Source organism: Phyllobates terribilis, unplaced genomic scaffold (assembly GCF_046119375.1).
Source record: "Phyllobates terribilis strain yellow unplaced genomic scaffold, ASM4611937v1 Scaffold_7__3_contigs__length_470593459, whole genome shotgun sequence".
In the NCBI taxonomy this organism is placed as follows: Eukaryota; Metazoa; Chordata; class Amphibia; order Anura; family Dendrobatidae; genus Phyllobates; species Phyllobates terribilis.
The window spans coordinates 137,498,069-137,521,003 of record NW_027362767.1 but is presented as its reverse complement, the minus strand read 5'-3'; the positions used below and the strand labels follow the sequence as shown (position 1 = coordinate 137,521,003).

Below are 22,935 nucleotides of genomic sequence, written 5' to 3'. Positions count from 1 at the left end.
ACTTCCCCGCCTCTGCGTAAATAGATCCCAGTGTTAGTGACTGGTTCTGAGAGCAGATCATCTGTGGTAATTGCCTGGTCACTGCAGGAGGCCTTTCGTCAATGGATGTTGAAGTATGAGCTCTTTCTCGCTTCACAGTTATATTTAATCCCATATATTCAATGTGAGGGTGATTTGTCCCCTCTCTGGAGATATCAGTATGGATTTTTATTTTTCTTTCGACAGTCACCATCTTAATGATCTCAAACCTCAGGAACAGGAATCTGATGTGACCATTGGTCAGAAGCCTGACCACGAAGATGGAGTATAAGGTTGTGTGCCCACGATGTGGTTTTTATGCAATTCCGTGGCGGTGTTTCCGCCACGGAAACGCATTAAAAACGCTTGGTATGAGGTCTGTCATGGTTACCAAATGATAATCCGCATGTGCTGTGCACATGATGCAGAAATATCCGCAGCAGATTATCATTGCGGAAAAATCCGCAGAACAACCAATTTAGGATCAATTTTGCGGCGAAATCTTGCATTAAATCGCAGCAAACCCGCATGTAAAATATCTATACATGCTGATTTGTTGCTTTTCAATGTAAATCAATAGGCACAAAATCGAGCCAGAATCGCGCCGCGGCTGGTACCCGGGTCGGGAGAGGAGGCTGCTACTCCCCTCATCCGACTGCAGCTCTGGCTGATAACAGTGAGAGCAGCGTGGATGGGAGAAGCGGCAGCCTGCTTCTCCCAGCCCGCGTGCCAGAGCCAGTAAAAAAATGAGTCAAAAAGTAAACATGATAAAAAAAAACCTTCATAGTCACCTCTCTGGCGGCCCCTGGTGTCCTCCTGGGCGGTGCTGTCCCATCGGCGGCTCGCTGCACACTGCAGGGTGCGGGCTCAAGCCCCGCAGTGTGCTTCCAAAACCTGCAGTGACGTCACTGATCACCTGATGGTCGCGTGACCATCAGGTGATCAGTGCCACAGCAATCAGCATTAGAACAACGCGTTTTGGACGCAACATAAATATGTTGTGTCCAAAGGGCTGTGGAGTACTGATCGGGGAGGGGAGACGTAGGGGCTAATGAACCAGCTGTGAGATGTTAATTATGGTCAGAGAAAATGTTTGGCACCTTCCCAGACTAAATAAAACAGCTGACAGCAGTCGCATAAATTATGTGAATAGAAATGCTAATGAAGATTGGGTGAATGGGATTAGCTGACACCCAGCTCTTTTGTTTGGTGATGTCAAGGTGTCAATCAGACCTTTTCATGACCAAACAAAGTAAATAAACACACAGACACAGTGTAAACACTTTATTTGAAATACAACAGACCCATTATTTAATCATTTAAATGAACCAATATACTCACCCCAGTTCTTATGGTAATCCAAGGGTTTAGGCAATGTCTCACCAACTTTATTTAGCTCCAAAAATCATTCATTGATGATCAAAAACGCTTCAAAAAACGCATGTAAAAACCGCATGCATTTTTTCTGGCAAGGAGAGACAAAAACGCTCAGGAAATTTCTGCTTCAAATCTGCATCGTGGGCACATAGCCTAAAAAGGTGTGCACCACATTAGGCACGTTGTTTGCTCGCAACCTGGTATCACAGAACATGCACGGCCGGGGTGGACGACTTCTTTGGTCTGGATGATCTATGGCTGCGTCACCATTCGCTCAGTGGTTCTTCTCCCTTCTCCTGTCATGTGCATGGCCGCCTTCTTCTTCAGCGGACTGTGATGGCGGCTTGTTTACACCACATATTGAATTTGGCGTGTTACCCCTGCGGACCCCCAGAGCGGCTCATCTGCTGCAGAACAAAAGGGCCAGGTGACTAAACACAACCAGCTCAGGCCTTATCTGGCGACCGCGTCTGTGGGGCCTGTGCACATCAGATATATGGCCGCCCACGTCTGCGGGCTTGGCTGACCTTTATCTAGTTTCTACTGCAGAATGAGGAGCACTGGAGAAAAGGATAAGGACATCAGCCACTGGTTACTAGTAAGTATGTGAACCCCCACACTCTGCATTTTCAGGGACTTCTTAATATCTCCTCCTTTACAAAGACTAGACCCTACAAAGAGCAATTCCAGGCAAATTAATGAAACGGAGCTGCTCACCCATAGCAACCAATCACAGCACAGTGTTCATTTTTTAAGAGCAGGATATTAAATGAAAGCTGCGTCTGGATTGGTTGCCATGGGTAACAACGACATTCGCATCTGTCAATTACTAGCGCACTAAAACATCACACACGCACGCGGTATGACTATCACGTGAGGTGTGCTCTCCTATCAGGTCATTCTAAACACTTCCTGCTTATTGCTGTCATTCACTCAAAGCAAGACGTGTGATTGGATAATATGACAACCACGCCCACTCTGGCTCCATCTCCTGAGCATGTGGTGGGAGGAGCTCCTGAGTGTCACTGAAGGAGCCAAAACGTGAACAGACGGTGAGTCTCTCCGAATGTTCCCGAGTGACTCCGGGTCTCCCTGAATGTTTCCGAGTGACCCCGGGTCTCCCCGAATGTTCCCGAGTGACTCCGGGTCTCCCCGAATGTTCCCGAGTGACCCCGGGTCTCCCCGAACCTGAGAACACGAACCTCCTGCCCGTGTCCTGTACATTATTACCCCCTCCTGTATATCCCTGTGTCCTGTACATTATTACCCCCTCCTGTATACTCCTGTGTCCTGTACATTATTACCCCCTCCTGTATACCCCTGTGTCCTGTACATTATTACCCCCTCCTGTATACTCCTGTGTCCTGTACATTATTACCCCCTCCTGTATACCCCTGGGACCTGTACATTATTACACCCTCCTGTATACCCCTGGGACCTGTACATTATTACACCCTCCTGTATACCCCTGTGTCCTGTACATTATTACCCCCTCCTGTATACTCCTGTGTCCTGTACATTATTACCCCCTCCTGTATACTCCTGTGTCCTGTACATTATTACCCCCTCCTGTATACCCCTGTGTCCTGTACATTATTACATCCTCCTGTATACTCCTGTGTCCTGTACATTATTACCCCCTCCTGTATACCCCTGGGACCTGTACATTATTACCCCCTCCTGTATACTCCTGTGTCCTGTACATTATTACCCCCTCCTGTATACTCCTGTGTCCTGTACATTATTACCCCCTCCTGTATACTCCTGTGTCCTGTACATTATTACCCCCTCCTGTATACTCCTGTGTCCTGTACATTATTACCCCCTCCTGTATACTCCTGTGTCCTGTACATTATTACCCCCTCCTGTATACCCCTGGGACCTGTACATTATTACCCCCTCCTGTATACCCCTGTGTCCTGTACATTATTACCCCCTCCTGTATACCCCTGGGACCTGTACATTATTACCCCCTCCTGTATACCCCTGTGTCCTGTACATTATTACCCCCTCCTGTATACTCCTGTGTCCTGTACATTATTACCCCCTCCTGTATACCCCTGTGTATTGTACATTATTACAGCCTTTTATCTGTACAGGCGCGGCAGATCTCTGGATGCAGAGGACAGTGGTGGTCGCGGGCGGTGGCATCAGCGGACTGACCGCTTGTTACCACCTGGTTAAGGATGGCGGAGTATCCAAGGTAAGCAAGGTCCGGGGCGTTTTTGTCCTAGACTACCTTCTCCCCATTGATGACTCTATAGTTTGCGCCATAGGTGATATTACTGGAGGGCGGCAGCCGGCTCGGCGGCTGGATGCGCTCCACACGGACTGAAGATGGCGCTGTGTTTGAACATGGACCCCGCGGGATGCGGCCGGGAGGAGTGGTGGGGAGAAACACACTGAGTATGGTGAGAGCATCAGTATGGCAGCCACCCCGTTCACCAGCCAAATCTGCCTCATTGGTACACTGTGACAACCCTGCAGCTCTTATAGCGCCCCCATGTCTGACATCTTTCACCCTGCAGATCTCAGAGCTGGGACTAGAAGCAGATCTTCTTCCCGTGCTAAGGAGTCAACCAGCCGCCAAGAACCGCTACCTCTACGTCAACAAGTCGCTACACAAGCTGCCGTCCAGTATAGGGTGAGCGCCCCCCGATGTCTGACTATTACGTCACATCACAGGAAATACTATATTCACCGTCCTGTGTAATTATAGGGGTGTCCTCCGTACCATCCCCCCATTCTCAAGACCTCTATTCTTATGCGGCCTCCAGGACCTAACAGCCCCTCGAGGATCAAAGGAAGACGAGACCATCCATGATTTCTTCTCACGCCGGTTTGGAAAAGAGGTGACAATCCTAAATATAGAGGGTGGTGTTATAGTAGTTATATTACTGTACATAGGGGATAGTATTATAGTAGTTATAGTCTTGTACATAGGGGCAGTATTATAGTAGTTATATTCTTGTACATAGGGGGCAGTATTATAGGAGTTATATTCTTATACATAGGGGGCAGTATTATAGTAGTTATATTCTTGTACATAGGGAGCAGTATTATAGTAGTTATATTCTTGTACATAGGGGCAGTATTATAGTAGTTATATTCTTGTACATAGGAGCAGTATTATAGTAGTTATATTCTTGTACATAGGGGGCAGTATTATAGTAGTTATATTCTTGTACATAGGGGGCAGTATTATAGTAGTTATATTCTTGTACATAGGGGACAGTATTATAGTAGTTATATTCTTGTACATAGGGGACAGTATTATAGTAGTTATATTCTTGTACATAGGGGGCAGTATTATAGTAGTTATATTCTTGTACATAGGGGGCAGTATTATAGTAGTTATATTCTTGTACATAGGGGCTGTATTATAGTGCTTATATTCTTGTACATAGGGGGCAGTATTATAGTAGTTATATTCTTGTACATAGGGGGCAGTATTATAGTAGTTATATTCTTGTACATAGGAGCAGTATTATAGTAGTTATATCCTTGTACATAGGAGGCAGTATTATAGTAGTTATATTCTTGCACATAAGAGCAGTATTATAGTAGATATATCCTTCTACATAGGGGCAATATTATAGTAGTTATATATACAGGTGCACACTTTATATTACATAGTCCTTTCGTCCTCTATATGACTCACTACACATATGGCTGTATACCTTATCTTCTGGTTGCCTGTCCCGTATGGTGTAGCTGATATCTCAGTGCAGGGTGTGAGGACTTAAACCCCGACCTCCCTGTAGCTGTGTAAGGCTGACTCTTGCAGTGGGCGTCCTGCAGATAGTGTCTTTATATCATACATTGGCTTGTCAGCTTTGTGGTCGGCCTCTGTTCATTATCTGTATATTATTACTCTCACATATGATAAACCTTCTGTTTTTTTTTGCCTTTGGAACAAGTTGATGTCATCCACAGTTCCCCCAGCCCCCAATCTGCTCCTCTTCCGGGGACCCTCTAGATGAGGAATCGAATGTTTGCATTTTATGAAGTGTTTACCTCCTGATATCCTCTGTGCTGCTTTTCCCACCGTGTTGTTTCAGTTGTAGTCCGCATTTATCAGGTGACGTGTGCCGCTGCTCTCGGGGTTCAGTAACCTCGCGTCTTTCTCTCCGCAGCTCGCTGATATAGTGATAGACAGTCTGTGCCGGGGGGTGTTCGCCGGTGACAGCCGCCAGCTCAGCCTGCGCTCTTGCTTCCCCTTCCTATACGAAGCTGAACGTCTCAGGAGATCTGTGGTCCTGGGGATGGTCGCCACCAGAGGTAAGGGCTCACATCACTGGGTACAGGGCACATCCCACCCTCAGCTTTGCTGCTCATCATGGTCTCTCTATCGTTGGGACAGATAAGACCCCGCCGCTGGACTTGCCACTCATCCATAGGTCCAAGAAGGAGAAGTGGAGCCAGTGGTCGCTCCGCGGGGGCATGCAGACCCTCTCCGACTCCCTCGAGGGTTACATTAAGGATAGAGGGGTGCAGATACACAAGGACACCCCAGTGGAGGCGCTGCAATGGCAGGCGGATGGTGGCTGGCAGGTATTGGGGTGAGGGTTACATCTTCCTTCGCCCCCAAGGCCTCGGCTCCCCATATTATCTGTAATGTTTCCTTCTAGATCAAGGTTCCTGGCGGCAGCATGTCAGCCGATCATGTGATCAGCGCCGTCCCTGCAGCAGGTACCATCCCTCACCACGTACAACCAAGGGGTCCTCGTATCGCAGGTCTCATGACTGACTGGCCCCCCTTATGTCTCCTCAGTACTGAGCAAAGTGCTGCCCCGCATTGCCGAGCCCATGACAAACACGCTGCGTGAAATGAGCGCCGCCACTGTGGCTGTGGTAAACCTGGAGTATGACGGAGACGTGCTGCCTGTATCAGTGAGTAACCACAAAATTACAGGCTGTATCCCAGAATGTCAGGGTCCTTTACTCTCCTTAACCCCCTCCCCCCGTGTCAGGGTCCTGTATCCGTAAGTGTCAGTCATTATCCTGTACCCCCGAAGGTCAGAATGAAAGATGCAGGATGAGACCGCTCACTCATACCGGCAATGCCAGTTCTTCTCCCGAGGGTCCGGGTCCTTTTGCTATACTCTCTAGGGTCCAGTTCATACTACCGTATCCACGAGGGTCCGGGTCCTTCTGCCCTACTCCCCCTTCCTCCCCCAAGGGTCCTGGTCCTTTTCCCATAGCCCCTAGAGTTCGGGTCCTTCTCCTGTACCGTCAAGTGTCTGGGTCCTTCTGCTTTATTCCTCCCCAAGGGTCCAGGTCCTTCTCCGGGAGACCCTAGTGGCCGAATCTTTCTCCCGTAGCCCGAAGGCCTAGGTGTTTCTTTCGTATATATGAGGGTTCAGATCCTACTCTCATAGCTCTACGGGTCTGGGTCCTTCTGTCTTACTCCTGAGGGTCTGGGTCCTTCTGCAATACTCCCCCAGGTTGCCAAGTCTTTCTGCCTTAGCCTCGAAGGTTTGGGTCCTTCTCCCTCACTCCCGAGGGTCGGGGTCCTTCTCCCTCACTCCCGAGGGTCAGTGTCACATTAAGGGGTTGTCCACATGTGAGATCAGATGTCACCCAGAGTGTCTACAGCAGTCTGTACTGTGCCCTGCTGTGCGCTCATCGTCCCGATTTCCCGGTATTACAGTGTGAGTGATAGCTCCCATCCGGCTTCCCTCAGTAGAGGTGAATTGAGAGAAGCCAAATGCGTGTGGTCGGCACGTGGCGTCAGCAATACCGGTGAATCATGAATGTGCTCGCACCGCAGGATGTGACATAGGATCACTGCGGACTTTGCTCTCAAACCTGGACACAACCCCTTTAACCCTGCGCCTTTCTCCTGTACATTGATTAACTTTCAGTCTGAATATTGGGGGTCACTTACTTTGTCTCCCCTCCAGGGTTTCGGACATCTCATCCCCTCCTTTGAGGGCTATGCCACGTTGGGGATCGTATACGATTCTCTGGCCTTTCCGGAGCACAACAGACGAGGCGGCAGCTCCACCAGACTGACGGTAATGGCGGCCGATCTCTGGGGGATGCTGACACTGCGGAGGACTGTACCCTGAGGCTGACAGTCTAATTACTGCTGTGATAAAACATGGCAGGAAATCGCAGCCATTACATTAGGATCTGACATCTGGGGGAAGGGGAGATGTGACCATCAGACAGAGGATGGCTGTCGCTGAGTGTTCGTCACAATGTCACAGTCGCTCGTCTTCCCTGCAGGTGATGCTTGGAGGCGCCTGGTTTGAGAGCAGCCTGGGTGACCCGGACGCTGTATCAAAGGAGACGCTATTGAGCCTGGCGTCTGCGGCGGCTACCACCCAGCTGGGAGTGAAGGAGACGCCGTGCCGCACTATCGTGACCCTGAACAAGGTAATGGGCCCATTAGATACTGTCTGTCTAAACTAAGCCTTCACTGCCCCCTACTGCTCACAGCTAAACTTTACTGGCCGTGGGGTGACCACTAGGGGGCAGACCTCTTCTAACGTCTATGGCCTTGTTTCTTCACAGAGCTGTATTCCCCAGTACACGCTGGGACACTGGAAGCGGATCAGTAAGTAGTCCCCATATACCCCAATACACAAGTGGGAGGGTCGTCCTGCTGTCCATTCATTGACCGGTGTCTCCTCTTCCCCGCAGATCATCTCTTCTCCTACATCCGCCAGCACTCTCTGCCCCTCAGCCTCATCGGCGCCTCCTACGAGGGCGTATCTGTCAACGACTGCATCTACAATGCCAAGAAATCCATCCAGCACCTGTTGGGATGTTAGCGGACTACTACTCCCAGTGTGTGCAGACCCCCCCGTGGGTGAAAATGGAGGTTCTCTTTTCTATATATCTTCTAAAATAAAAATAAAATAATGTATAAAGTTTCCAAAACTTTGTGAAGAACTTTTGTGAAAGTTTCTAAAAACTTTTTAAATGTGTGTAAGAAACAGAAATGGTGATGGACAAAGTGTAGTGACACTACAACCCTCAGCATGCCCTGTAAGCAGTGAGGTGGAGAACACGGCTTTTATAGTATAATCATTTATTGAACAATTTTTAGTACAAACAAAAGAAGAGAAAAAAAAAACAGTTATAAGGAGTCAGGTAGGACTTCTTTTACATATACATACAAGTATTTGACTAATAGATTTACTATATAAATGAGGTACATCTGAGGTATTGGTGCCTAAATAAAATCATTTATGAGAACTGAATTGTCCTTTAAACAACGACACCTAAAAGATGAATAAAAGAGGAAGAAGGAAAAGGAAGAAGAAGAGAAGAAAGACTTGGGGAGGAGGGGGCTGGGGGATTTTGTCCTCTCGTGCTTATTTCCATACCTATGAACTGAACAAAAGTTGGAAATAAGAAGAGTCTCTGAAAAGGATCCAGTTCTACAAATTTAGTGTTCTCTCCTGAGAGATCCTCCATGTAGTGGATGTGGGAAAACTCCATCTGCCATTCCATTAATGTCGGAGAAACTGAAGTGCGCCAACGCCTAGGAATTACTGATCGTGCTGCTGTAAGGCAGAATCTTAACAAACTACGTTTTTGAGACCCAATTGAGCCCGGAAGTATTGACAAAAAAGCAATTTGTGGAGAAGGTTCCATTATCTCTCCCGTGATCTTGTTATAAGCTATGATGACGTCTTTCCAGAATGTTTTCATTATATGACAGTCCCACCAAATATGGAGCATCGTACCCCTCTCTGTTCCACAGCGCCAACACAGGTCCGATGCAGAAGGGAACATTTTTTGTATTTTTACAGGATATTGGTACCTTCTTGTCAAAATCTTGTATTTTTTTTCTTTCGCATAACCAGCTGTTGACATTTTGTGAGTAAATAAATACACTTTTTGCTTATCTTCCTCAGTAAAGATGATGCCTGGGTCAGCCACCTCAGATTGACTCAAACTATTGTGGACATGAGAGATCATGTGAGAAGGTGTTGGCAAGAAGAATGTGGAGGTCGCGGAGGATGTGGAGGTCGCGGAGGATGTGGAGGTCGCGGAGGATGTGGAGGTAGCGAAGTATGTGGATGTGGAGGTAGCGAAGTATGTTGATGTGGAGGTCGCGGAGTATGTGGAGTGCTATTCCCATCTTTTATAAATTTAAAAAAAAAAAAAAAAGAGTGCAATTGCACATACTCTATCCAGGAGAGTTTTTGGGGTAGATCCAAGTTTTGAATTTCATCAGAAGGTAGAATATCTTCTCCCTTTAGAACATGACATATGTGTAAATTTGTATTAATATTCCACGTGAGAAACCTCTTTCATCAATAAAGGGAAGATATTTCGGAGGTGTTGAGGAACACTCTTGTTCTACTTGGATCCATTGTTTGGACCTGGGGGTATCCCGACAAGATCCTGGATTCGGCGTTTGTGCATGTCTGTGGCCAGGAGAGACAAACTTTGTTATGACCTCGAAATAGAGAGGATCAAATCGGCCCCCCGAGAATTATAGGGATATACGACAACAGAGCAAATGAAGTATTATCTATTGTTCGTAAACACTGGGTGATTCTATTGGCAGACCCAGAATTTAAAGGTTTTATATCTGAACCCCCAAACATCACATATAGAAAGGGGAGGTCAATCCGGGACCATCTGGTCCACAGCATGTACAAACGACCTAAAAAATCAGGTACCTGGCTCGAGCGCAGAACTTGCGGAACATTTAGGTGCGGAGACTGCAAGTTCTGCCCCTGGGTTAAGCCTTGCGAAAGTTTCTCCAATGGCCCTGAGGGTAAAGTGTTTCATATGTGTTTTATCCGTGGGTGTGGTCTACATGGCCACCTGTACCTGTCCCCAAAATTATGCCGGGAAGACCAAAAGGGAATTGCGCAGAAGGATTGGCGAGCATGTTGGCGATGTACGACATAAAAGGGATACAGCCTTGGCACGTCATATTAGAGAATATCATAACAACAACCCAGGTGCAAATCTCCTTTAGTGTATTGGAGGTGGTTAGAAAAAATTGTAGGGGGGAAATAGGCTTCTCCTCCAAAAGGAATGTCAATGGATTTATAGGTTACTGTACATACCCTAAGGTCTTAATGAGCAACAAAACCATTGTTGCTTCATCTAATGATGCCCTTTTACTATCAGCCTGCCTAGGTGGAAACTAACATTTGTTAAAGTTATCTTATGTAATTAAAGTTTATTGTGATATGTATCAGTAATATCTTATACACATGGTGCGGTTTACCGTCCGTCCGTCCGTCCGTCCGTCCGTCCGTCCGTCCGTCCGTCCGTCCGTCCCTCCGTCCCTCCGTCCGTCCCTCCGTCCCTCCGTCCGTCCGTCCCTCCGTCCCTCCGTCCGTCCCTCCGTCCGTCCGTCCCTCCGTCCCTCCGTCCGTCCGTCCGTCCGTCCCTCCGTCCCTCCGTCCGTCCCTCCGTCCCTCCGTCCCTCCGTCCGTCCGTCCCTCCGTCCGTCCGTCCCTCCGTCCGTCCGTCCGTCCGTCCGTCCCTCCGTCCGTCCGTCCCTCCGTCCGTCCGTCCGTCCGTCCCTCCGTCCGTCCGTCCGTCCCTCCGTCCGTCCGTCCGTCCCTCCGTCCCTCCGTCCGTCCCTCCGTCCCTCCGTCCGTCCCTCCGTCCGTCCGTCCCTCCGTCCGTCCGTCCCTCCGTCCGTCCGTCCCTCCGTCCGTCCGTCCCTCCGTCCCTCCGTCCCTCCGTCCGTCCGTCCGTCCGTCCCTCCGTCCGTCCGTCCCTCCGTCCGTCCGTCCGTCCGTCCGTCCGTCCGTCCGTCCGTCCGTCCCTCCGTCCGTCCGTCCCTCCGTCCGTCCCTCCGTCCGTCCCTCCGTCCCTCCGTCCGTCCGTCCGTCCCTCCGTCCCTCCGTCCCTCCGTCCGTCCCTCCGTCCGTCCGTCCCTCCGTCCCTCCGTCCGTCCCCCCGTCCGTCCGTCCCCCCGTCCGTCCGTCCGTCCGTCCCCCCGTCCGTCCGTCCGTCCCCCCGTCCGTCCGTCCGTCCGTCCCCCGTCCGTCCGTCCGTCCGTCCGTCCGTCCGTCCGTCCGTCCCTCCGTCCGTCCCTCCGTCCGTCCGTCCGTCCCTCCGTCCCTCCGTCCGTCCCTCCGTCCGTCCGTCCGTCCCTCCGTCCGTCCCCCCGTCCCCCCGTCCGTCCGTCCCCCCGTCCGTCCCCCCGTCCGTCCGTCCGTCCGTCCCCCGTCCGTCCGTCCGTCCGTCCGTCCGTCCCTCCGTCCCTCCCTCCGTCCCTCCGTCCGTCCGTCCGTCCCTCCGTCCGTCCCTCCGTCCGTCCGTCCGTCCCTCCGTCCGTCCCTCCGTCCGTCCGTCCGTCCGTCCCTCCGTCCGTCCGTCCGTCCGTCCCTCCGTCCGTCCGTCCGTCCGTCCGTCCGTCCCTCCGTCCGTCCGTCCCTCCGTCCGTCCGTCCCTCCGTCCGTCCGTCCGTCCGTCCGTCCGTCCCTCCGTCCGTCCGTCCCTCCGTCCCTCCGTCCGTCCGTCCGTCCGTCCGTCCGTCCCTCCGTCCGTCCCTCCGTCCGTCCGTCCGTCCGTCCGTCCGTCCGTCCCTCCGTCCGTCCGTCCCTCCGTCCGTCCCTCCCTCCGTCCGTCCCTCCGTCCCTCCGTCCGTCCCTCCGTCCCTCCGTCCGTCCGTCCCTCCGTCCCTCCGTCCGTCCGTCCGTCCGTCCCCCCGTCCGTCCCCCCGTCCCCCCGTCCGTCCCCCCGTCCGTCCGTCCGTCCCCCCGTCCGTCCGTCCGTCCGTCCGTCCGTCCGTCCCCCCGTCCGTCCCCCCGTCCGTCCGTCCGTCCCCCCGTCCGTCCCCCCGTCCGTCCGTCCGTCCCCCCGTCCCCCCGTCCCCCCGTCCGTCCCCCCGTCCGTCCGTCCCCCCGTCCGTCCGTCCGTCCCCCCGTCCGTCCCCCCGTCCCCCCGTCCGTCCCCCCGTCCCCCCGTCCGTCCCCCCGTCCGTCCGTCCCCCCGTCCGTCCGTCCCCCCGTCCGTCCGTCCCCCCGTCCGTCCGTCCCCCCGTCCCCCCGTCCGTCCCCCCGTCCCCCCGTCCGTCCCCCCGTCCGTCCCCCCGTCCGTCCGTCCGTCCGTCCGTCCCCCCGTCCGTCCGTCCCCCCGTCCGTCCGTCCGTCCCCCCGTCCGTCCCCCCGTCCGTCCGTCCGTCCCCCCGTCCCCCCGTCCGTCCGTCCCCCCGTCCGTCCGTCCGTCCCCCCGTCCCCCCGTCCGTCCGTCCGTCCGTCCCCCCGTCCGTCCGTCCGTCCCCCCGTCCGTCCGTCCCCCCGTCCGTCCCCCCGTCCCCCCGTCCGTCCCCCCGTCCGTCCCCCCGTCCGTCCCCCCGTCCCCCCGTCCGTCCCCCCGTCCGTCCCCCCGTCCGTCCCCCCGTCCCCCCGTCCGTCCCCCCGTCCGTCCCCCCGTCCGTCCGTCCGTCCGTCCGTCCCCCCGTCCGTCCCCCCGTCCGTCCGTCCCCCCGTCCGTCCGTCCCCCCGTCCGTCCGTCCCCCCGTCCGTCCCCCCGTCCGTCCCCCCGTCCGTCCCCCCGTCCGTCCCCCCGTCCGTCCCCCCGTCCGTCCGTCCGTCCCCCCGTCCGTCCCCCCGTCCGTCCGTCCGTCCCCCCGTCCGTCCGTCCGTCCCCCCGTCCGTCCGTCCGTCCCCCCGTCCCCCCGTCCGTCCGTCCGTCCCCCCGTCCGTCCGTCCGTCCCCCCGTCCGTCCCCCCGTCCCCCCGTCCGTCCGTCCCCCCGTCCGTCCGTCCCCCCGTCCGTCCCCACGTCCGTCCGTCCCCCCGTCCGTCCGTCCGTCCGTCCGTCCCCCCGTCCGTCCGTCCCCCCGTCCCCCCGTCCCCCCGTCCGTCCGTCCCCCCGTCCGTCCGTCCCCCCGTCCGTCCCCCCGTCCCCCCGTCCGTCCGTCCCCCCGTCCGTCCGTCCGTCCGTCCCCCCGTCCCCCCAGTGCCTGTTATTATGTTTTTAATGTCTGAATAATGCACTTATGCACAATACCCCTATGATGGTGGGTAATCCCGACCCCCTATCCTTAAGGGACAAATGGCAAAGGGAAATGACAAAATACTTTGCATTTTTGTTTTTTGCTCCCCTTGTTCCCAGAGACATAGCGTTTTTATTTTTTGGTCAATATGGCCGTGTGAGGGCTTATTTTTTGCGGGACGAGTTGTACTTTTCAATGCCATTACTAGTTTTACCATATCGTGTACGTGAAAAGAGGAAAAAAATTCCAAGTGCGATGAAATTGCAAAAAAAAGTGCAATACCACAGATGTTTTTTTTTTTTTTACCACATTCACTGAATGCTAAAACTGACCAGCCATTATTAGTCTCCAGTTCATTACGAGTTCGTAGACACCAAACATGTATAGGTTCTTTTTTAAGTAGCGAAATAAAATTCCAAAGTTTGGTTAAAAAATAAATAAATAAATAAATATCGCCATTTTCTAAGACCTCTAGCGTCTCCATTTTTCGGGATCTGGAGCCGGGTGAGGGCTTATTTTTTGCGCACCGAGCTGAAGTTTTTATTGATCCCATTTTGGGGTAGATCCGATGTTTTGATCGCCCATTATTGCATTTTATTGCAATGTTGCGGCGACCAAAAAACGTAATTCTGGTGTTTAGAATTTTTTTTCTCTCTACGCCGTTTACCGATCAGATTAATTCTTTTTTTATATTGATAGATCAGGCGATTCTGAACGCGACGATACCAAGTATGTGTATGTAGTTTTTTTTTTATTATTTTATTTTGAATGGGGCGAAAGGGGGGTGATTTAAACTTTTATATTTTTAAAAACATTTTTTTTTTCACTTTTTGCTTGCTTCTATAGTCTCCATTGGAGTCTAGAAGCAGCACTTGTCTGATCGCCTCTGTTACATACAGATGATCAGCAGATCACCTCTATGTAGCAGAAATGGTCCTGTGCTATGAGCGCCGACCACTAGGTGGCGCTCATAACGACCAGCTCATGACAACCACTGGAGTCTGCTGCAGACCCAGGGTTGTCATGACCCCCCATCGGTGACCCGCGATCACGTGATGGGGTCACCGATGGGTGGGGTAAGTGACGTGCTTCCGGCGTGGCGCTGCTAAATGCCGCTGTCAGAGATTGACAGCGGCATTTAACATGTTAACAGCCGCGGGTGGATCGCGATTCCACCCACGGCTGTTGCGGGCACATGTCAGCTGTAATAATCAGCTGACATGTGCCCGGTTCAGTGCAGGCTCAGCGCCGGAGCCCTCACTGAACCGGGGGATTACAGCCTGTGCGTACTAATACGTCACAGGCTGTAAAGGGGTTAAGTATGAGGCATGATGGTATTGGCTATACTGCCTAACCAATGATTTGAAAAGGGACTACTTTTTACACCATACTATGCCTTTAAAAATGTCTATAGGCAGGCCCGGACATCAGGATCCCTGAACCCTTCTGCTCCGACACACAGGACCTTGGCATCTGCGCACGTGAGCTCCATCTGTATGCGGCGGCCTGACCACTGGCGCCTGCACATTAATGCTCAGCGCACACATACGGGTCCTGCAATACAGCGCCTGTGCAGTAGGGACGGGCTGGATGTACTTCTTACATCTGATGCTTCCGGCTATTATTGTCTGTATTGCGCATGCGCCGATGACGTTTTTGACCTCTAGGGTCTGAAAAGACGCGAGACATGCACACTGCGTGGTAATCGGACATGATTGTTTGATGAATATGTAGCGCCCCGAGGGCTCGGCTGCTACAGGGGTATTGCACCTCTGCCAGAGGTGTGATATTCCACTCCCAGGTAAGGATGGAGTATGGACCAGGGCTCAGTTAGCTGCATACAGCACACACACCCCATTTCCGAGGGACAGCTCAACGGTGCTCCCACTAGACAGAAGTGCAGGCACGACCGACTATGTCCCTGCCTGGAGTGGGGAGGTCGGTGGAACACCCAGTGCTGTAGGGGCAGATAGGGGTTGGTTCCTGAGCGTAGGAAGGAGCTCATTGGTTGCTGGTCACCTGGGCTCATTGTCAGAGGGAGGTATAAAAGGTGGGCACCATCTTAGAACAGTGTTCAGTCTGTGAGGAGAGGAGAGCTGACAGGGAGCAGCAGCTCAGGCTGAGTGCTGCTCCAGAGGCAGGCCTAGAGAAGAGGCCGGAGCCTGAGAGGAGAAGGAGAAGTGGGCCTGGAGAAGAGGCCAAGGGAAGGAGGAGAAGAGAGAGAGAAACAGAAGGGCTCAGGAACAAGAAGGTGGATGGGACCCTAAGAACCCACGAGAATCCAGGGTGAAGGGTCAGGCAGATTAAGGGTACCGGATCCCAAGTTGGTGGAGGAGAAACTACCCTCAGCCAAAGACCGGTCGTCGTGATCATCTATTGGTGCGACACCTCATCAAACCTGCTAGGAAGGCACCATATAGGTCAGCAGAGGACGGGGACCATGTTTAACCGCACAAGTCCGTGGCAGCTGGACAAAAGTGGGTCACTGGTGAGGCAGGACCACCATCACTCCCACCATCTACTACACTGCCCTGGGGCCGCACTCTTCCCGTGGGGAGTCACACCATCCCAGCTGCACACACCATCGGCCCCAGCGGACTGCCTTGCAGCGGCGGTTCCTAATAACCGCAATCCACGGGTGGCGTAGTCGGACATTATCTAAAGTACAGTAGCAGACTAGCATTGGTCTGACCACCCTGAGCCACGGAACCAGGTTGCCACTACTACCCCCATCGTCTCCCCATCGCCCGGTTCCGAGTACCCCACGGCCCAGGGGGCGAGTCAGCTTTGGCGTAGTCGGCAGAATCGTTACCCACCCGCCACAAGCGGGTATTGCGCGCCTGAAAAAAGACTGTTTTATTGCACGAAAGATGGCGCCCGCCCCAGAAGAACGAGCGCCATAATGTGCACGCCAAAAGACAACAGGAAGCCACCTCCCATCGTGGGCCAGGTCCCAGAATGGCGCCAAAGAAAGAGCACGCCCCCAACAGCCCTGAGCACGGCTGTGGAGATGTCCATCAAGGTGGGGGCGCTGCCCCTGAAAGTGATTGTCACCAAGTTGCCCCGGGATCACCACCAATGGGGGTGGGAAGAGAAGAAAACTGTGGGGCAGGGCGCGGTCTGGACCAGTCTCACCAGGCCGCACCCAGAGATAGAGACAGGAACCAGCTCCAGCGCCCTGGCGCGTGGCCTGCTGCAGGCCGAATCCCCATGCAGCTTCACGGAGCTGCTAGCGCAACTCCCCAAAGACGACCCAGAGTTCATGCGGACTGCGCTGGAGGAGCTGGACCGGAGAATGGTCCGGGCACAGCGGGACGTCATCGCCGGGTGGAAGGAGGAGGTGGCCCAGCCGGCCGTGACCCAGCCGCTAGAGACACTGCCAGCACCCGACAGCGCGCCTGCCTCTGAGGACGGTGCAGGAGGAGTGAAGGCCGAAGACAGCGTCACGGAGGGAGCCACGAGGACCGAGGCAAGTACAGGGGACGTTACCACCCCAGGCCCAGCAGCCGCAAGCCTGCCCCAGCCTCCCGCCGCAGAACCCGAAGCCCCACTCACCGCACCTGTTGCCGCGCCGTCACTGCTCCCAGCTAGGCCTCAAGCGGCGAGCGCCGCGACCACGCCCCACCCGGCGCCACGCCCCTTGACCCCGGGCGCCGTAAAGAGAGATGTGTCACCGGCCCGGTCGCAAGGCCTGAACTCCCCAGGCGCCTCCCAACCACGTGCGCCCCCGGTCCTGAAGCCACCACCCCTTGGGACTGACCTATACCCTGGTGACGTGGTCACCTTCACCCAACACGAGGGCGCAAAAGGACCGTACGCCCTCCATGTCCATCGGCTTACAGAGGAGGAACTGCAGCACTATGGCTATGAGGAGAGCCAAGAGGACCCGGACGGGTCTGGAGATCACCAAGAGGAGGAAGGAGCATATGAAGGACACCGCTACTAGTAAGTAGCCACGTACCTGTGTACATAGTTACCCGTCAGGGTACAGAGAACTGTTTACTGTCATGGAACTGTGTGCAAGTTAACCCCCTACATTCCCCAACAGGCTGAGGACTGTGAGCAGCCATTTCCCTTCCCAAAACTGGCCGAGGACTGAGAGCGGCCACCCCTTTTGTATATAGTTGCGCTTCCTAAAGCGCCCCCTACTGGTTTTATACAAAAACTGCAACGTCTACCTCAAGACAAGTTTACTGGACTGTTGCACAATTGAGAAGAAAGAACACCTGGTCGCAAGTTGCACCACGGCCATGATCCAAGGATACAAGAATGTGTCTTATTTAAAAAATGTTTTATATGAAGAGTTTAATATGCTGCTAGAAAATGTTTTACATAATTTTGAGACCGTTTTATATGATAAGTGACAAAAGAGTTCCAGAAGTATTAGTATGTGTTTTATAATAGTGTGACAAGAAAAGAAAAGTGTGTCCCATAAAGGGAGTTGAACAATGTCGTCCGTTTCTAAATGTAAAAAGTTTTAAAAAGTTTTGCATGTCCTGTAATCGACTGTTTTTGCTCTTTTCCAGCCCGAGGACGTGCTGTGCTTTACCAGAGGGGAATGTAGCGCCCCGAGGGTTCGGCCGCTACAGGGGTATTGCACCTCTGCCAGAGGTGTGATATTCCACTCCCAGGTAAGGATGGAGTATGGACCAGGGCTCAGTTAGCTGCATACAGCACACACACCACATTTCCGAGGGACAGCTCAACGGTGCTCCCACTAGACAGAACTGCAGGCACGACAGACTATGTCCCTGCCTAGAGTGGGGAGGGGGGTGGAACACCCAGTGCTGTAGGGGCAGATAGGGGTTGGTTCCTGAGCGTAGGAAGGAGCTCATTGGTTGCTGGTCACCTGGGCTCATGGTCAGAGGGAGGTATAAAAGGTGGGCACCATCTTAGAACAGTGTTCAGTCTGTGAGGAGAGGAGAGCTGACAGGGAGCAGCAGCTCAGGCTGAGTGCTGCTCCAGAGGCAGGCCTAGAGAAGAGGCCAGAGCCTGAGAGGAGAAGGAGAAGTGGGCCTGGAGAAGAGGCCAAGGGAAGGAGGAGAAGACAGAACAGGAAAGAAGGAGAAGAGAGAGAGAAACAGAAGGGCTCAGGAACAAGAAGGTGGAAGGGACCCTAAGAACCCACGAGAATCCAGGGTGAAGGGTCAGGCAGGTTAAGGGTACCGGATCCCAAGTTGGTGGAGGAGAAACTACCCTCAGCCAAAGACCGGTCGTCGTGATCATCTATTGGTGCGACACCTCATCAAACCTGCTAGGAAGGCACCATATAGGACAGCGGAGGACGGGGCCCACGTTTAACCGCACAAGTCCGCGGCAGCTGGACAAAAGTGGGTCACTGGTGAGGCAGGCCAGAGAAAGGATTAAAGGGGGTCCTGTGCCATATTCCTGAACTGCCTGGGAGTTGACCGAGCCCCACACCTGGTGGACGCAGCACGGCTCGGGCGGTCACTACCTGAACTGTGAGTAAAAGACCTTGGACTGCAGTACGTTGTCTGTGTGCTCTTTCGCTCCTCCAGCACTACCGGTACTGGGACTCTCACCACCATAACTCCCACCATCCGCTACACTGCCCTGGGGCCGCACTCTTCCCGTGGGGAGTCACACCATCCCAGCTGCACACATCATCAGCCCCAGCGGACTGCCTTGCAGCGGCGGTTCCTAATCACCGCAATCCACGGGTGGCGTAGTCGGACATTATCTAAAGCACGTAGCAGACTACCATTGGTCTGACCACCCTGAGCCGCGGGACCGGGCCGCCACTACTACCCCCAGCGTCCCCCTATTGCCCGGTTCCGCGTGCCCCACGGCCCAGGGGGCGAGTCAAATACATACTTGTATTTTCTCGTGAATTATAGATACAGGAAGTGATTGGAGTTGAACCTGGCGTGGGGGGATATATAAGGGGAATGGGAGCAGGATAGGTACACTGCACGATTATCAGCATGATGCACCAGACATGGGTCCCATCGTCTCCTGATGAACCCTAATCCTATGGGGAAACGCCTCGAGAAAATTGAATATTTACTGGGGAGGCGAGATTTCTCAACAATGAGATAAGTAACGGGCTCTCTCTTTATTCGTTTTTGACTATGTGAATAAGAGTATATCTGATATCATTTCTTGGTCTTTTATGATCATTTTTTGTGTTACTAGCTCGCATATCCCAGTTGGGGGACTTGAAAGATGTATGGGATGGAGTGGTCCCCTATGATCATACTCGCATAAATTGATGATTGTGGCTTGCCACCCCCTTAATTATCACATAAGATGGTTCCATTTATCTGCTTAAACTGGGGTATATGAACATCAGGAATAGTGAAAGTGGTAATGATACCCCTGTATACCTTAATATAACATTCTTCATATATGTACACTCCAGATCCATTTTTGTTATTCATGTGTATTTTGTGGCGACGAGTGACTAGATTACAATCATATGCACTGCAATAGGACTATTTCTGCTAGCGTCCAAGGATGTGATTTTTTTTTTTTTTGGTCCTAGAATAGCTATTCTAAATCGATACTTTAGCATATTATTGTAGGATTAATTTAATTTTAACAGGGTATTTTTGAAGGTGGAACTATTGGGATTGCTTGGAAATCATGTAGCATTCTAGGCAATATATCCATTTTAAATGTGTTTATGCGGCCAAACCACGACATAGGCTTCCTATCATATGACACAAAGTCCTTAAGGGTTTGTTGTAAAAGTGTATGATAATTCAGCGAATAAAGCATCTTGAGATCAGACGGGATGAAAATGCCCAGGTGTGTGATTGCCCCTGCCTGCCATTTAAAAGGTAAATAGTTTTCAGTGGTCTGCACCTCCCCTTGCGGCAATGTAATATTTAAAGCTTCCGTTTTAGAGTAATTGATCTTGAAGTTGCGTAATGCGCCAAAATGTTAAAAATTCTTTCATTAATGATGGAAAGGTAATATAGGATTGTGAAATATATAATAAAAGGTCATCAGCGTAAAGGGATGATTTATTATGATTACTGCCTATGTGCGGAGCGTGTACATTGGGGTTACTCCTGATAGCAACCGCCAAATGTTCCATAATAATTACATATATTAGCGAGGAAAGAGGGCAGCCCTGTCTTGTCCCCTTGCAAATTGCTATTGGTGTGGACAGAGCACTGTTTACTTTTATACGAGCTGAGGGACACATATACAGAGCGAGGATTTTGTGTAGGAACCCAATTTGTTTGAGTGCCGCGGCCATAAAACCCCGATGTACACGGTCCAATGACTTCTCCGCATCTACAGACAACAAACCCAAAAGGCCTTGCTGCCGCTACAGCGTTAGCTATGAGCGAGGTGGTCTTACTAACATGGTCTCTGGCGTCTCTTCCCAATACAAACCCCACTTCATCTAGATGTATAACTGAAGGCAGCAGAGCCGATGGTCTATTAGCTAATAATTTTGGGGAAAAAAGCTTAATATCAATGTTTAGTAAGGAAATTGGTCAATAATTGGACACCAGGGAGGGATATTCCCCGATTTGGGTATAACCGGGTTGTGTCCCTCTAAAGATTGGGGTGTAATGGATGATTTTTCTGAGACCAAGTTGAACACTTTGGTAAGAAACGGCACAAGTTGTTCTGTGTAGGTTTTATCGAGCACTGCACGAAAGCCGTCTGGACCAGGGCTGTGCCTGGATGATGTATTTTTAATGATCTCATCAACCTCGGACTCTGTGAATTGATCCTCTAATTGAGTAATGGCCTCCCTAGCTAAAGTCGGTCTCCAAAATGTATTTCTCAATACGTTCTTGAAGGGCTTGAGGATTTACCGTAAATCTGAGAATTTGCCGTGAATATTGTAGAGATTAGAGTAATAAGATCTCATTATTTCTGTGATTTCAGTTGGATTAAAGATTCCCTTATTTTTAAGATGTGAGATAAGCATTGTTTTATTATGTGGGTGTAAGAGACGGGGCGGTGGACAGCTGCATTTATCGGAGTACTGGTATAAAATCCTATTGAAATGGTTTCCGGTATCTTAAAAATGTTTCATTAAAGGAGGGCTCTAAGGTCGTCTCTACTTTTATTTAACTCTGCTAAAACAGCAGGAGACAGATTGTTATGCATTGCCTCTAGTTTGGGTATCTTTTTGAGAAGGTCTGCCATTTTTCTATTCTCTTTTTTGAGGCGTGAGCCGCCCTTAATTATTCCTCCTCGGAGAATGCACTTAAGTGTTTCACACTGAGTAGGAAGAGAAGTGTTATCTGAGGTCAATTGATTCTTTGATCTCATTTTGACAACTAGGGTCTCTGAGTAGATTGTCATGGAGTCTCCATGTCCATTCACGCCTGGCAGGAGGTTAAGAAAATAGGGTGCGTGATCGGACCAAATAGCGTTACCTATAGTAGGTATGGGGTGCCAGAAAAGTGCACGGTGACTAATTAGGAAAAAGTCTCTCTGACTATAGGAATCGTGTGGGACTGAGTAAAATGTATAGTCTCTATCTTGTGGGTTCGTGATGCGTGAGGGTCCTGCAACACGTCTTCAGCTGTTCCTACCGTACAAGGTAGTGATAGCTGCGACCTTACCGGAGCTAAAGGGTGATGCTCCCACTGCGTCTCCATCGCTCTCCATGTGTCTCTGTGGATTGTCCATGGCCGCTGCATATGGCGGGAGTGCCTGTGAGGTATGGGCCATCAGAAATCGCTCCATACTTTGAGGAGGCAAATCGGAGGTTGAGCTGTGTGCCCTTCTTTTTCTTTGCCCCCATTTGAGTCGATTAGGTTGTGTTTTGGCGGTGCTGAATGTTGTTGTCTCCAGGCCGGGACGGGAGCGAGGTGAACGAGCGTCTCTACTCCTTCATGGCCAGGCCACGCCACGAGAGCACAGCTTTTATACAGTCTTAACCCGTGTATGGAAATAGGGGGAATCTGGGCCAAAATTAAAAACCATCTAGATTTAAGTTTTTGAAACTTTGAAAACTTTTTAAAAAGTTTTTAATATAAAGAAAACCAGGCTGGCACTCATCTAATTCCCTTCTTCTTGGCTTTGCACACAAAACGCCTTCACACACACCAGAGACCAGGGCTGCTTATGTCAGAGGCATGCCCATGAAAAGGCAAATTATAGCCGGAAATCAAAAACATTCCCCCTTAAAAATCAAACAACTATGAACCTATATTTTTATTTCTTTCTCAAAAAGAATGTTTTGTTTGCTGGTTCTGTATATTTCATTATATATAAGAAATTACAACTGCTTTCTTAATTCTAGCACAGTGGCTCAGTGGTTAGCACTGATATTTCCCGATACTGAGGTCCTGGGTTCAAATCTCATCAAGGATGACATCTAAAAAGAAAAGGTCATGTCATTTTCTTCTTTCATTCTTAAGGAAGATTTAAATCTGCAATGATTTGGTTTTTTCTTACTCGGCAGCACAGTGGCTCAGTGGTTAGCACTGATTCCTGATACTGAGGTCCTGGGTTCAAATCTCATCAAGGATGACAACTAAGAGGAGCTTGTGTCATTTACTTATTACATTCTTAAGAAAGACTTGAGCCTGCAATGATTTGATGGTTTGTTTCTCGGCAGCACAGTGGCTCAGTGGTTAGTGCTTGCTATATTACAATGTTCTC

General features: G+C 51.5%; 1 protein-coding gene across 3 annotated transcripts; it reads left to right on the top strand.

The window, feature by feature from the left end:
• The first annotated feature begins 2,352 nt into the window (after positions 1 to 2,352).
• On the top strand, positions 2,353 to 10,454 carry PPOX (protoporphyrinogen oxidase). Of its 3 annotated transcripts, XR_012247371.1 has the most exons (14): positions 2,353 to 2,447; positions 3,495 to 3,598; positions 3,672 to 3,806; positions 3,924 to 4,039; positions 4,115 to 4,247; positions 5,532 to 5,676; positions 5,759 to 5,949; positions 6,027 to 6,087; positions 6,170 to 6,288; positions 7,302 to 7,415; positions 7,630 to 7,779; positions 7,918 to 7,960; positions 8,047 to 8,227; positions 9,270 to 10,444. XR_012247371.1 is itself a non-coding variant. In XM_073639268.1 (13 exons), the coding sequence occupies exons 2-13, from the start codon at positions 3,512 to 3,514 to the stop codon at positions 8,175 to 8,177; spliced, it is 1,425 nt and encodes a 474-aa protein (XP_073495369.1). In that variant the 5' UTR covers positions 2,353 to 2,447; positions 3,495 to 3,511; the 3' UTR covers positions 8,178 to 8,286. The 3 variants fall into 3 exon arrangements, 1 of the variants encoding a protein (XP_073495369.1); XR_012247372.1 differs by lacking the exon at positions 7,302 to 7,415 and having other exon boundaries at positions 9,270 to 10,454; XM_073639268.1 differs by lacking the exon at positions 9,270 to 10,444 and having other exon boundaries at positions 8,047 to 8,286.
• Positions 10,455 to 22,935: the final 12,481 nt, after the last annotated feature.

Bases quoted from the DNA above. Each gene is read 5' to 3' on its own strand.
- PPOX (XM_073639268.1), top strand. From the start codon at position 3,512: ATGCAGAGGACAGTGGTGGTCGCGGGCGGTGGCATCAGCGGACTGACC. The intron at 5,677-5,758 runs GTAAGGGCTCAC...TCGTTGGGACAG, and splicing joins GGGGATGGTCGCCACCAGAG to ATAAGACCCCGCCGCTGGAC. The intron at 6,088-6,169 runs GTACCATCCCTC...ATGTCTCCTCAG, and splicing joins CAGCGCCGTCCCTGCAGCAG to TACTGAGCAAAGTGCTGCCC.